Source organism: Pristiophorus japonicus, chromosome 5, assembly GCF_044704955.1.
Source record: "Pristiophorus japonicus isolate sPriJap1 chromosome 5, sPriJap1.hap1, whole genome shotgun sequence".
Lineage (NCBI taxonomy): Eukaryota > Metazoa > Chordata > Chondrichthyes > Pristiophoridae > Pristiophorus > Pristiophorus japonicus.
Window position 1 is genome coordinate 97,694,171 of NC_091981.1, and position 14,892 is coordinate 97,709,062.

General features: G+C 44.4%; 1 protein-coding gene across 1 annotated transcript in view; it reads left to right on the plus strand.

Annotated features, from left to right (window-relative positions):
* kdsr (3-ketodihydrosphingosine reductase) overlaps positions 1–14,892 on the plus strand; it is a 71,022-nt gene that overhangs the window by 34,228 nt on the left and 21,902 nt on the right. The window contains exons 7-9 of the mRNA XM_070880795.1: positions 1,376–1,459; positions 12,896–12,979; positions 14,274–14,375. Coding sequence (XP_070736896.1) covers positions 1,376–1,459; positions 12,896–12,979; positions 14,274–14,375 — 270 coding nt within the window. The remainder of the gene's footprint in view (positions 1–1,375; positions 1,460–12,895; positions 12,980–14,273; positions 14,376–14,892) is intronic.

Here is a 14,892-nt window from a genome sequence, read left to right on the forward strand (position 1 = left end):
TGGATTGTGGCTGGCCTCGGTATCATTAGTGGGTTCATGGTGGGGATCGGAAGCATGGGAAGGGGATCGTGAAGTGATCTTTAATTGGGGGGGGGTGGTTAGGTAGGGACCCTGGATCCAGGAGATAGGTATAAAGCCGCTTTGTTTTTTAAAATTCATTCATGGAATGTGGTCTTCGCTGGCAAGGCCGGCATTTATTGCTCATCGCTCCATAGGCCGATTGGCCTCCTTCTGTGCTGTAAGCATTCTATGATCCTAATTGCCTGTGAGAAGATGGTGGTGAGCTGCCACCTTGAACCGCTGTAGTCCATGTGGTCAAGGTACTCCCACAGTGACTTTGTCGTAGAGGTTTGGTACAACTGAGCTTGCTCGGCTATTTCAGAGGGCATTTAGGAGTCAACCACATTGCTGTGGGTCTGGAGTCCCATGTAGGTCAGATTTCCTTCCCTAAAGGGCATTAGTGAACCAGATAGGTTTTAACAACAATCCGGTAGTTTTTGTGCTCACCATTACTGATACTAGCTTTTTTATGTCCCAACTGTATTTAATTAACTGAATTTAAATTCCCCAGCTGCCATGGTGGGATTTGAACTCGTGCCTTCAGATTATTAGTCCAGACCTCTGGATTACAAGTCCAGTAACATATACACTGTGCTACCTCCAAGATGCAGCAGTACCTGCCTTGGTTTAACTGCCGGGATTTACAAATTGTGTAAACTCGTCTGCATGCAGTTAAAAACAAAATAGAAGTTTAAAAAAAAAGGAGGCTTCCAGCCTCATTATAATATTTAAATTGATGTTCGGCCCCCTAGGAGCGGGTTCGTCACCCGCTTCCATTAAAACCAGAAGTGGGTGGGTTGGAGGTGGGACCAGGTCGGGATTAAATTAAATTAAACAAATTAAATGCCCCAAATTCCAAACCCACCTTTTTTTTTTAAAAAGGGGAAAATTCCGACCATACTCTGTTCTCTGCACAAACTCACTCGCACACAATTGCCCCACCTACTAAGCAGGAGTCACTGATCAGGAGCAGCAACTCTGGATGATTTTTCTTTTTCCTTCTCTTTTCCCAGCTTAAAGAGCATGGAGGCCAATTGTAAGGCTTCAGTTCAAAACAAGCTGATGGGATTAAAAGAATCCACACTTAACTGATAAAGGTGTTAAATTGCGAATGCGAGTTCGTATCTCTGTCAGAGTGCCTATTTCCCTCCAGGCTGTAAATGGTGGGAATGAGAAGAATACAATGTAATTCACCATCGTAATGTTTTTATAACTCTGATAGATGCTCATTGAAGAGCTTTTTTTTAAATGATGCCAAGCTTGCCAGAATTGATTGTAGTGTTTTATCCAAAATTTTGCTTGTTTATATTTCTAGGTAAAGCCATACAATATCTACATTACGGTTGCTTACCCTCCTGACACAGACACGCCTGGCTTTCAAGAAGAGAATAAAGGCAAGGTAAACGATAGATGTTTTTTTTAAAGAAACTGGCTAATGTCTTTTTTACATAAAGGGGTGGGGGAGATTTTTCTATCCCCTCTCTAGGTGGTTTCAGTACCATGTGTGCTTGAGAAAGCAGATGATCTACTTCCTGACCTCACCACAGTCCTATAAGGAAGTGCATGAGAGTGGCTTCAGATTCTTCCATTTCCCTTTTTTGTTCTTAGAAAATAAGATATTTATTTATCTTCACATTTTCTGCAGGAGTTTTAGCAAATTTCCCATTGTAAAATACTGAGAAAACTGCAACTGTAAAAAGTTAGGGCTAGAAATTAGTTTTCACTCCGCTACCGCTCCGAGGCCTAAAACTCGGGCTTCAATTTGCGCAGCGGTAAAAATTGGTGTTGCATGAGGATTCGTGGCGCAAACCGTGAATTTTCTGCAACTTTACTCCGAGGCTGATACCTCTGCAAGAGAGGCCTTGGAAGGGGGTGGGGGAGGGGGAAACGCCAGAAAACAAAAAACAAAACATTACAAAACATTCACAAGACACAAGTATCGAATCGCTGAAAAATAATTAAAAAGTAAAAAATGTAACTTACATTTTTTGCAGGTCTTCATACCTACCGCTGTTCCAAGGGCTGCAATGCAGGATTTTTTTGCTGGTGGTTTTTTTCACGCAGAATACGGGTCAATACGTCAAATTTTTGGCAAAAGCGCTATTTTGAGTCTTGCACGGCAGCAGTCCTCTCCCTAGTGGTATTTAAAAACCGCCGCCGCAAGACTTCTCCGAATTTTCTGCCGCACTGTTTTCTGCCAAAACCGGCAAAATAGCGCCAAAAAAAATGGGTGCAAGGTTTGCGAATTTTTTGCTCTTAGAATCCGAGAACATGTATGATTTTCTAGTGCTAAAGAGGATCACTGGTTGCTCTGCAGTTTCCAGACACTGGACAATATACCACAAACCTTTTTTTATGAAGGGGTGGCCAGGTTTTTTTTTAAATGCTATGCATTTATTGTAGGAATGAAACCAGTGTTTAAAACGGTCCCCTAAGTGGAATTCAGTTACTATATTACAAATCTTTTGTTCTAATCCAAGCTTGCCTCGTCAATCAAGTGTAAACCTAAGTAAGATTACTTCCTAATAACTTTATCAGTCACTGTTTGTAATACCAACTATCAAGTGTTGCAACAGTTTTTCACAACTATCTGCATTCTAGTATTGTAGTAAAAGCCTTTTGCATTAATGGTGAATTGTTTACAATATATTTTTAATATTGGGATGCTGTTATTCATCATTGAATCTGTGGTGAGAGATTTTCAGTTCAAATTTTTTTAATCCTGAAGTGGTCCATTAGTGACTGGTTTTGTTAAATAAACCCTTCAAACTAACCAGAAAGAGAGACCATTGTCAAAGAAAGCAGAAGCCCATTGAAAATGAGCTAAAAACAAAGTCACGCCTCTGGAAAATTTGAAGCTGAGAACATTTAAAAAAAAAAAAATTAAGGTTAGGATGATTTAAAAACTATTTGGGGACTCGACTAATGGCCCAACCAGTCAAAGTAGTCGTATTCCCATTCATACTTATGGTGATTCCGTATATATGCCTTCGCGCAGAGGCCCAGGACCGCAAGTCTCCGGGGGATCAAGGGGTATGGCGAGAAAGCAGGAATGGGGTACTGAAGTTGCATGTTCAGCCATGAACTCATTGAATGGCGGTGCAGGCTAGAAGGGCCGAATGGCCTACTCCTGCACCTGCACCTATTTTCTATGTTTCTATGACCACCAGTAAGTTCGTAAAAATTTTCTGACCGCAATTTATGCACCATTAAATAATTATTTTGCTTCTGTATTTACCAGGGAGATAGAAAAGGTGGATATGACATTGGATGATGAGATTAGTAATGAGATGAATGCATTTAAATAAAAAGAGGCGCTATATTAAATAAACAAATCAAACTCAGCGGATAAAACCCCTGGTCCGGATGGATTGCATCCATGCATTTTAAAATAATCTAGGGAAGAGGTAGCAGAGATATTACTACACATTAAATTCATTAGAAAAAGGTGCAATACCAGAGGACTGGCAGATAGTTAATGTAATAACTATATTTAAGAAGGGGGATAGGACATATCCAGGGAATTATAGACCAGTCAACTTATCAGTGATAGGAAAAATATGGAATCACTACTAAAGGAGAGAATAGAACATTTAGAAATGAAAAGTATAATAATGAATAGTCAGCATGGATTTCAAAAGGGAAAATCTTGCTTCACCAACCTATTGAATTTTTTGAAGAGGTAACCGAGAGAGTAGACAATGGTAATGCAGTAGATGTAATTTATCTAGATTTTCAAAAGGCCTTCGATATTGTATCCTATAATGGACTGATGAACAAGGTCAGAGAATGTGGAGTCAGGAGACAAGTAGCAGAATGGCTTCAGAAAGCAGAGAGTGGGAGTAGGTGGCAGAAGGTGGGTAATGATATCCCACAAGGATCAGTGCAGGGACCACTGCTGTTCACAATTTACATTAACAATTTAAACTTTGGAATCAAGAACACAATTTCTAAATTTGATACCAAATTGGGGTGGGGGGGGGGTGCGTGGGAGAGAGATAGTCAATATTGAGGAGAGCTGTAATAAATTACAGGAGGACATTAATAAACTTGCTTATTGGACATATAATTGACAAATGAAGTTCTATACAGATAAATGTGAGGTATTACATTTTGGTAGGAAGAATAGAGAGATCACTTATTAATTGGAGGGTGAGAGTCTAGGTGGGGTAGAGGAACAAAGGGAAACAAAAGGAGGCAAAAGCAAAAGACAGAAAGGAGATGAGGAAAAGTGGAGGGCAGAGAAACCCAAGGCAAAGAACAAAAAGGGCCACTGTACAGCAAAATTCTAAAAGGACAAAGGGTGTTAAAAGAACAAGCCTGAAGGCTTTGTGTCTTAATGCAAGGAGTATCCGCAATAAAGTGGATGAATTAACTGTGCAAATAGATGTTAACAAATATGATGTGATTGGGATTACGGAGACGTGGCTCCAGGATGATCAGGGCTGGGAACTCAACATCCAGGGGTATTCAACATTCAGGAAAGATAGAATAAAAGGAAAAGGAGGTGGGGTAGCATTGCTGGTTAAGGAGCAAATTAAGGCAATAGTTCGGAAGGACATTAGCTTGGATGATGTGGAATCTATATGGGTAGAGCTGCAGAATACCAAAGGACAAAAAACGTTAGTGGGAGTTGTGTACAGACTTCCAAACAGTAGTAGTGATGTTGGGGAGGGCATCAAACATGAAATTAGGGGTGCGTGCAATAAAGGTGCAGCAGTTATAATGGGTGACTTTAATATGCACATAGATTGGGTTAACCAAACTGGAAGCAATACGGTAGAGGAGGATTTCCTGGAGTGCATAAGGGATGGTTTTTTAGACCAATATGTCGAGGAACCAACTAGGGGGGAGGCCATCTTAGACTGGGTGTTGTGTAATGAGAGAGGATTAATTAGCAATCTCGTTGTGCGAGGCCCCTTGGGGAAGAGTGACCATAATATGGTGGAATTCTGCATTAGGATGGAGAATGAAACAGTTAATTCAGAGACCATGGTCCAGAACTTAAAGAAGGGTAACTTTGAAGGTATGAGGCGTGAATTGGCTAGGATAGATTGGCGAATGATACTGAAGGGGTTGACTGTGGATGGGCAATGGCAGACATTTAGAGACCGCATGGATGAACTACAACAATTGTACATTCCTGTCTGTCGTAAAAATAAAAAAGGGAAGGTGGCTCAACCGTGGCTATCAAGGGAAATCAGGGATAGCATTAAAGCCAAGGAAGTGGCATACAAATTGGCCAGAAATAGCAGAGAACCCGGGGACTGAGAAAAATTTAGAACTCAGCAGAGGAGGACAAAGGGTTTGATTAGGGCAGGGAAAATGGAGTACGAGAAGAAGCTTGCAGGGAACATTAAGACGGATTGCAAAAGTTTCTATAGATATGTAAAGAGAAAAAGGTTAGTAAAGACAAACGTAGGTCCCCTGCAGTCAGAATCAGGGGAAGTCATAACGGGGAACAAAGAAATGGCGGACCAATTGAACAAGTACTTTGGTTCGGTATTCACTGAGGAGGACACAAACAACCTTCCGGATATAAAAGGGGTCGGAGGGTCTAGTAAGGAGGAGGAACTGAGGGAAATCCTTATTAGTCGGGAAATTGTGTTGGGGAAATTGATGGGATTGAAGGCCGATAAATCCCCAGGGCCTGATGGACTGCATCCCAGAGTACTTAAGGAGGTGGCCTTGGAAATAGTGGATGCATTGACAGTCATTTTCCAACATTCCATTGACTCTGGATCAGTTCCTATGGAGTGGAGGGTAGCCAATGTAACCCCACTTTTTAAAAAAGGAGGGAGAGAGAAAACGGGGAATTACAGACCGGTCAGCCTGACATCGGTAGTGGGTAAAATGATGGAATCAATTATTAAGGATGTCATAGCAGTGCATTTGGAAAGAGGTAATATGATAGGTCCAAGTCAGCATGGATTTGTGAAAGGGAAATCATGCTTGACAAATCTTCTGGAATTTTTTGAGGATGTTTCCAGTAGAGTGGACAAGGGAGAACCAGTTGATGTGGTATATTTGGACTTTCAGAAGGCTTTCGACAAGGTCCCACACAAGAGATTAATGTGCAAAGTTAAAGCACATGGGATTGGGGGTAGTGTGCTGACATGGATTGAGAACTGGTTGTCAGACAGGAAGCAAAGAGTAGGAGTAAATGGGGACTTTTCAGAATGGCAGGCAGTGACTAGTGGGGTACTGCAAGGTTCTGTGCTGGGGCCCCAGCTGTTTACACTGTACATTAATGATTTAGACGAGGGGATTAAATGTAGTATCTCCAAATTTGCGGATGACACTAAGTTGGGTGGCAGTGTGAGCTGCAAGGAGGATTCTATGAGGCTGCAGTGCGACTTGGATAGGTTAGGTGAGTGGGCAAATGCATGGCAGATGAAGTATAATGTGGATAAATGTGAGGTTATCCACTTTGGTGGTAAAAACAGAGAGACAGACTATTATCTGAATGGTGACAGATTAGGAAAAGGGCAGGTGCAAAGAGACCTGGGTGTCATGGTACATCAGTCATTGAAGGTTGGCATGCAGGTACAGCAGGCGGTTAAGAAAGCAAATGGCATGTTGGCCTTCATAGCGAGGGGATTTGAGTACAAGGGCAGGGAGGTGTTGCTACAATTGTACAGGGCCTTGGTGAGGCCACACCTGGAGTATTGTGTACAGTTTTGGTCTCCTAACCTGAGGAAGGACATTCTTGCTATTGAGGGAGTGCAGCGAAGGTTCACCAGACTGATTCCCGGGATGGCGGGACTGACCTATCAAGAAAGACTGGATCAACTGGGCTTGTATTCACTGGAGTTCAGAAGAATGAGAGGGGACCTCATAGAAACGTTTAAAATTCTGACGGGGTTAGACAGGTTAGATGCAGGAAGAATGTTCCCAATTTTGGGGAAGTCCAGAACCAGGGGACACAGTCTAAGGATAAGGGGGAAGCCATTTAGGACCGAGATGAGGAGGAATTTCTTCACCCAGAGAGTGGTGAACCTGTGGAATTCTCTACCACAGAAAGTTGTTGAGGCCAATTCACTAAATATATTCAAAAAGGAGTTAGATGAAGTCCTTACTACTAGGGGAATCAAGGGGTATGGTGAGAAAGCAGGAATGGGGTACTGAAGTTGCATGTTCAGCCATGAACTCATTGAATGGCGGTGCAGGCTAGAAGGGCAGAATGGCCTACTCCTGCACCTATTTTCTATGTTTCTATGTTTCTATCTCGGAGTACAAATACACACATCACTAAAAGTTGCGACAGAAGTTTTAAAAAGCAAACCAAGGGTTTATTTCTAGAAGTATAGAATTGAAAAGTAGGGAAGTTATGCTAAACCTGTATCGAACCTTGAGTACTGTATATATTTCTGGTCGTTATGATCTAAACAGGATTTAGAGGCACTGGAGAGTGTGCAGAGAAGATTTACAAGGATAATACCAGAAATGTGAAGGTCTACATATCGGGAAAGGAATCACAGGCTGGGTCTCTTTTCTCTTTGTTGGTGGGGGGTGGCGTTGGTGCGGAGCGGAGGGAGGGAAGGGGGAAAAGAAGACTGACGGGTGACCTTTTTAAAAATTTGTTCCTGGGATGTGGGTGTCACGGGAAAAGTCAGCATTTACTGCCCATCCCTAATTACCCTTGAGAAGATGGTGGTGAACTACCTCCTTGAACTGCTACAGTCATTGTGGTGAAGGTTCTCCCACAGTGCTGTTAGGGAGGGAGTTCCAGGATTTGACCCAGCGACGATGAAGGAATGACGCTATACTTCCAAGTCAGGATGGTATGAGACTTGGAGGAGAACGTGGAGGTGGTGGTATTCCCATGCGCCTGCTGCTCTTGTCCTAGGTGGTAGAGGTCGCAGGAGGTGTTGCCGAAGAAGCCTTGGTGAGTTGCTGTAGTGCATCTTGCAGATGGTACACACTGTAACCACAATACGTCGATGATGGAGGGAGTGAATGTTTAAGGTGGTGGATGGGGTGCCAATCAAGCGGGCTGCTTTGTGCTGGATGGTGTCGAGCTTCTTGAGCGTTGTTGGAGCTGCACTCATCCAGACAAGTGGAGAGTATTCCATCACGCTCCTGACTTGTGCCTTGTAGATGGTGGAAAGGCTTTGGGGAGTCGGGAGGTGAGACACCCACTGCAGAATACCCAGCCTCTGACCTTCTCTTGTTGCTATAGTATTTATGTGGCAGGCCCAGTTAAGTTTCTGGTCAATGGTGACCCCCAGGGTGTTGGTGGTGGGAGATTCGGTGATGGTAATGCCATTGAATGTCATGGGGAGATGGTTAGACTCTCACTTGTTGGAGATAGTCATTGTTTGGCACTTGTGTGGCACGAATGTTACTTGCCACTTATCAGCCCAAGCCTGAATGTCGTCCAGGTCTTGCTGCATGAGGGCATGGACTGCTTCATTATCTGAGGAGTTGCGAGTGGCACTGAACACTGCGTTGGGTTGGGTTCAGGTGAGGGGAAATTTAAAAAGAGAAAGGAGAAGGCAGTAGTGCAGGGTAGCGATAGAGGTAATGATAACCAGAGTGTAACAGGAAGGGACAGAGCATATAAACATGAGTGACCCAGAAAGTAGAGCCACAGTGGGGAAAAAATGGTAAAAAGACAAAATTAAAAGCTCTTTATCTGAATGCACACAGCATTTGTAACGAGATAGATGAGTTGAAGGCACAAATAGAAATAAATGGGTATGATCTGATAGCCATTACAGAGAATTGGTTGCAAGGTGACCAAGGCTGGGAATGGAATATTCAGGGGTATTTGACAGTTCAGAAGGATAGGCAGAAAGGAAAAGGAGATGGGGGAGCTCTGCTAATAAAGGATGAGATCAGTGCAGTAGTGAGAAATTATACTGGCTTTGAAGGTCAAGATGTAGAATCAGTTTGGGTGTAGATCAGAAATAATAAGGGAAAGAAGTCACTGCTGGGAGTAGTTTATAGGTCCCCTAACAGTAGCTACATTTTAGGACAAGTATAATTCAAGAAATAATGGAGGCTCGTAAGAAAGGTACGCCAATAATCATGGGCAATTTTAATCTTCATATAGATTGGACAAATCAAATTGGCAAAGGTAAGACTTGAGGACGAGTTCATTGAGTGTATTCGGGATGGTTTCTGAGAACAATACTTTGTGGAACCAACCAAGGAGCAGGCTATTTTAGATCTGGTAATGTGTAATGAGATAAGATTAATTAATCTTATAGTAAAGGATCCTCTTGGGAAGATTGATCGCAGCATGTTAGAATTTCAAATTCAGTTTCAGGTTGAGAAACTTGGGTCTCAAACTAATGTCCTGAACTTGAATAAAGGCAATTACAAAGCAATGAAGGCAGAGTTGGTTAAAGTGGACTGTGAAAATAGATTAAAGGGTAAGATGGTAGAAAGGCCTTGGCAGACATTTTAAGGAGATATTTCATAACTCTCAGCAAAGATATATTCCAGTGAGAAAGAAAGACTAAGAGAAGGATGGACCATCTGTGACTAACTAAGAAAGTTAAGGATGGTATCAAATTGAAAACCAAGCCATACAATGTTCTGAAGATTAGTGGTTGGCCAAAGGATTGGCAAATTTTTAGAAACCAGCAACGGGCGACTAAAAAAAATAATAATGAAAAAGAAGATAGATTTTGGGGTCAAGTTTCGGGCCGCGCCTAGAACTGTGCAACCCTGCGAGCCACGCCTGAATTCCGCACTCAAAACCGCGCCTAAAACTTACCTCGGTATTCTCCCCTCTGCTGCAACGTTCCAGGCCCTTGGCGCAGCGCAGCATAAGCTGTGGGGGGGCGGAGCCAGGTCCCTCCCGCCGCTGAAAACAGTGCCGGGACCTCTGCACATGCGCGCTGCTAGATTGTGCGCGCATGTGCAGTAGCTCCAGGCCCCGGAGGCTGTGTGGAAGGGGCCTGAAGCACGCCGCCCCTAGCCCTGGCCAAATGGGCTCACCGGGGCGGCGAAGATCGGACTCGGGCCTCCCTCCTCTTCAGCTCCTCCTCCTCCCCCCCGCCCTTCAGCTCCCGCTCTGCTGCCTACCCACCCACCCCCAGCCTTCAGGTCCGGTCCGGTCCGCATCTTGCTGGGGGCCGGCCCTGCCCGAAGTCTTCGGAACGGCTTCTTCTCGTCGGCCGGGCCCGTTCAGCCTCCCCCCCCCCCTCCCTCCTCCTCTCCTCTCCCACCTCACCTCCCCCGCTCGCTCCCGCCTCTCCTCCCCCGCTCGCTACCCAATGGATTTGCACGATCTTGTGGAGGCAGCGTTGGTGGTACTTCTCCAGTGCTTTGAGGTGCCTGCTGTACATAGTCCATGTCTCTGAAGCATATAGGAGGGTGGGTATCACTACTGCTCTGTAGACCATGAGCTTGGTGCCGAGTTTAAGGTCCTGGTCTTCAAACACTCTTCCTCAGGCGACCGAAGGCTGGCACACTGAAGGCGGTGTTGGGCTCCATCATCGACATCTGCCCTTATTTGACAATTGGCTCCCGAGGTATAGAAAATGGTCCACGTTGTCCAAGGCCTTGCCATGGATTTTGATAATCGGAGGGCAGTACCGTGTGGTGAGGGCAGGTTGGTAGAGTACCTTTGTCTTACGGATGTTTAATTTAAGGCCCATACACTCGTACGCTTCGGTGAAAGTGTTGAAGATGGTTTGGAGTTCGACCTCCGAGTGTGTGCAAGCGTTATCTGCATACTGTAATTAAATGACAGAGGATGGGACGACCTTGGATCTGGACTGGAAGTTACGGAGATGGAACAGTTTTCCTTTCTGTAGATTAGCTCCACACCAGCGGGGAGCTTATTGAGGCCGAGATGGAGCCTTGCAGCAAGAAAGTTCGAGAAGAGCATTGGTGCGATGACGCAGCCTTGCTTGACCCAGGTCCATATGTGAATCCGTTTGTCAGGATCACTGCTTGCATGTCATCGTAGAGCAGGCGAAGAATGGTGACAAACTTTTGAGGGCAGCCGCAGGGCGTAGGTGAGACCACACCTGGAGTACTGCGTACAGTTTTGGTATCCTTATTTAAGGAGGGATATACTTGCGTTGGAGGCAGTTCAGAGACTGTTCACTAGGTTGATTCCTGAGATGAAGGGGTTGTCTTATGAAGAAATGTTGAGCAGGTTGGGCCTATACTCATTGGAGTTTAGAAGAATGGGAGATGATCTTACTGAAACTTATAAGATTCTGAAGGGGCTTGATAGGGTAGATACAGAGAGGATGTTTTCCCTCATGGGGAATCTAGAACTAGGGGGCATAGTTTCAGAATAAGGGGTCGCCCATTTAAAACGGAAATGAGGAGGAATTTCTTCGGAGGGTCAAGAATCTTTGGAATTCTCTACCCCAGAGAGCTGTTGAGGCTGGCTCATTGAATATATTTAATGTAGAGATAGACAGATTTTTAGCAATAGGGGAGTCCAGGGTTATGGGGATTGCGCAGGGAAGTGGAGTTGAGGTCAAGATCAAATCAGCCATGATATTGAATGGCGGAGCAGGCTCGTGGGGCCAAATGGCCTACTCCTGCTCCTATTTCTTATGTTCTTATCAGGTGGAATGAATTGAATTGGCTGAAGACTGGCTTCTGTGATGGTGGGAACCTCAGGAGGAGGCCGATATGGATCAACCACTTGGTACTTCTGGCTAAAGATGGTTGTAAACGCTTCAGCCTTGTCTTTTGCACTCATGTGCTGGGGTCCGCTATCGTTGAGGATGGGGATATTCGTGGAGCCTCCTGCTCCCATTAGTTGTTTAATGGTCCACCACCATTCACGACTGGATGTGGCAAGACTACAGAGCTTTAATCTGATCTATTGGTTGTGGGATCGCTTAGCTTGTCTATAGCATGCTGCTTTACCTTTTTCGCATGCATGTCATCCTGTGTTGCAGCTTCCCCAGGTTGGCACCTCATTTTTAGGTACACCTGGTGCTGCTCTTGGCATGCTCTTCTACACTCTTCATTGAACCAGGGTTGGTCTTCTGGCTTGATGATAATGGTAGAGTGAGAGATATGCCAGGCGATGAGGTTGCAGATTGTGGTGGAATACAATGCTGCTGCTGCTCCTGATGGCCCACAGCGCCTCATGGATGCCCAGTTTTGAGCTGCTAGATCTGTTCTGAATCTGTCCCATTTAGCACAGTGGTAGTGCCACACAACACAATGGATGGAGCCCTCAGTGTGAAGACAGGACTTCGTCTCCACAATGATTGTGCGGTGGTCGCTGCTACCAATGCTGTCATGGACAGATTCATCAGGTAGATTGGTGAGGACACGGTCAAGTAGGTTTTTCCCTCGTGTTGGTTCTCTCACCACCTGCTGCAGGCCCAGTCTGGCAGCTATGTCCTTCAGGGGTCCGGTCAGTAGTGGCGCTACTGAGCCAGTCTTGATGATGGACATTGAAGTCCCCCATACAGAGTCCATTCTGTGCCCTTGCTATGTAGAGGATATACAGAGAGAATGTTTCCACTTATGAGGAAGAGCATAACTGGAGGTCATCAATATAAGATAGTCACGAAGAAATCCAATAGGCAATTCAGAAGAAACTTCTTTATCCAAAGAGTGGTGAGAATGTGGAACTCGCTACTACAGGGAGTGGTTGAAACGAATAGTATAGATGCATTTTAGGGGAGGCTAGACAAGCATATGAGGGAGAAGGGAATAGAGGGTTACGCTGATAGATTTCGATGAGGAAAGATGGGAGGAGGCTCGAGTGGAGCATAACTGCTGGCATGGACTGGTTAGGCCAAATGGCCTGTCTGTGTTGTATATCCTATGTAATTATTTTTCTCGCGCTTCCTTACTTCAGAATCTGTATATGAATTGAGAATATTTTGTTTTCTAGCCATTGGAAACGAAATTGATCTCTGAAACATCAGGACTATGTCAGCCAGACCAAGTGGCAAAAATCATTGTAAAAGATGCAGTGGTAAGTTTCTATTGAGCGAAATCTGAATAATGCATTTAGGGGCTTGTAAATTTCAGCCACAGTTTCCCCACAAGCCATTAGTTTTAACTTTGTCATGGAAGGCACTGAGAGGAGGATAAGGCACTCTTCTCTCTCCTCCTCCATTCAAGATGGAGAAACAAAATGGCTTGAACCTCCCAATGTTTGTCTTTAATTATCCTGTACTCAGTTAGAATGGTATTGCCCGAGCCTAAGCCAAGACCATCTGTCTCCCTTCTGCCAAGAAGTGATGTGACACTGGGAATGTTTAATAAAGTGTTGTAATACAACAACTTCTGTCAGAAAGTTTGTACTTTATAATGTTTGAAAAGGCTGTGATTTTGTACTTGTTAAGGTACTGGACTAGCAGCAACCCAGAGGTAGTGAGTTCAAGTCCTATCATGGCAGGTTCTGAAATAGAATTCAATAAATCTGGTAATTTGTGCTGACCTCAAACAATTAGCATGAAAACTACTGGACTATTGTAAAAATCCAACTGGTCCATCAATGTTCTGTAGAGAATGGAAACTCTACCCAGTCCAGCATACTTGTGACTCCAGTCCAACACTATATGGTTTCATTTTAATGTCCTTTGAAGTGGCCTAGCAAGCTATTCAGTTGTAAAAACAATTGTTACAGAAAAGGGCTACCACCCCATAACTGGGGATAGGGCAATAAATATGGGTCCTGCCAATGTTGCCCATATCCCAAGAACGAAAAAAGTTTGATATATCTCAAAATTCTGGGTAATAGAGGCAGGTTGAGTGACCTAGTGACGTAATGTGGCAACACCAGTAAAATGATTACGAAAAAGAGAAGCTGTTATTCCGTTTCCTAAATAGCAGGAAATATCCCAAGGTGCATCACAGGAGTATAATCAGACAAAAATTTAAATTTGAACTTTCTCTTCTTGCCTTCTCACTATCCTACATCTAAACCATTGTGAACTATGCCCAATTCACAAAACATGGTCATTTTGGGTTATGTATCGGATGCCATTTGTCTGCTAGTGATGTCATTTTTAAAACCTATAAACATTATTCTGTAACGTACAGAACAATGATGTTGTAACTGTTTTGTATGGTATATGAGGGACCGCCTATGATGATGATGTATGGTTGTATAAATATTGAAGTGTGATAACTGTAATTGTACTGTTTATACAATTAAAGTACTGAGCGATATTTTTTTAATGTAGAAAAGATATCTATTGCAAAATGTTTCTTAAAAATGTATAAATGTGTCTTTCCTCTCTTTTACCTCCCTCCTTAACCAGCAAGGAAACTTTAACAGTTCAGTTGGTTCTGATGGATATATGCTGTCTTCACTCACCTGTGGTATGTCTCCTGTCACTACTATTACAGAGGGTCTTCAGCAGGTATGTGAATATAACTTTCTATTTTCACTTTGCTAAACTTGATGAGTGAGGATCCTTGTTTTCATATTTTTTTAGGGACTATTTGTACTGCACTTTTTTTGACAGACAGGTGTCTGTCCAGCCCCGCCCCCCCACTGCATGTACTGCACTTTTTTGACTGACAAGATACAAGCTCCCCCCGCACTCGTATCATTCCATGCGCGTGGTGCCGAGAAGCAGGACCTGAGGCTCCGACTCTCTTTCTCCCCCACCCCCGGCAGGCCTAGGCTCGATGGCAGCTGGGGGGGGGCCCATTGGCGAGAGAGAGAGGGGCGCTGGGGGGGGGGGGTTGGTGAAAGAGAGAGGCTGAGGCGGGGGGGTGGAGGGGAGAGAGAGAGAGGGGGGCTGGGGGGAGAGGCGGGGGGAAGAGGCGGGGGGAAGAGAGAGAGACACACACGGGTGGGTCGGAGGGGAGAGAGGGAACTCGGAAGATGGATCACGTTCTTCCAACCCCTTACAAGGGACATCGTTTGAGTGG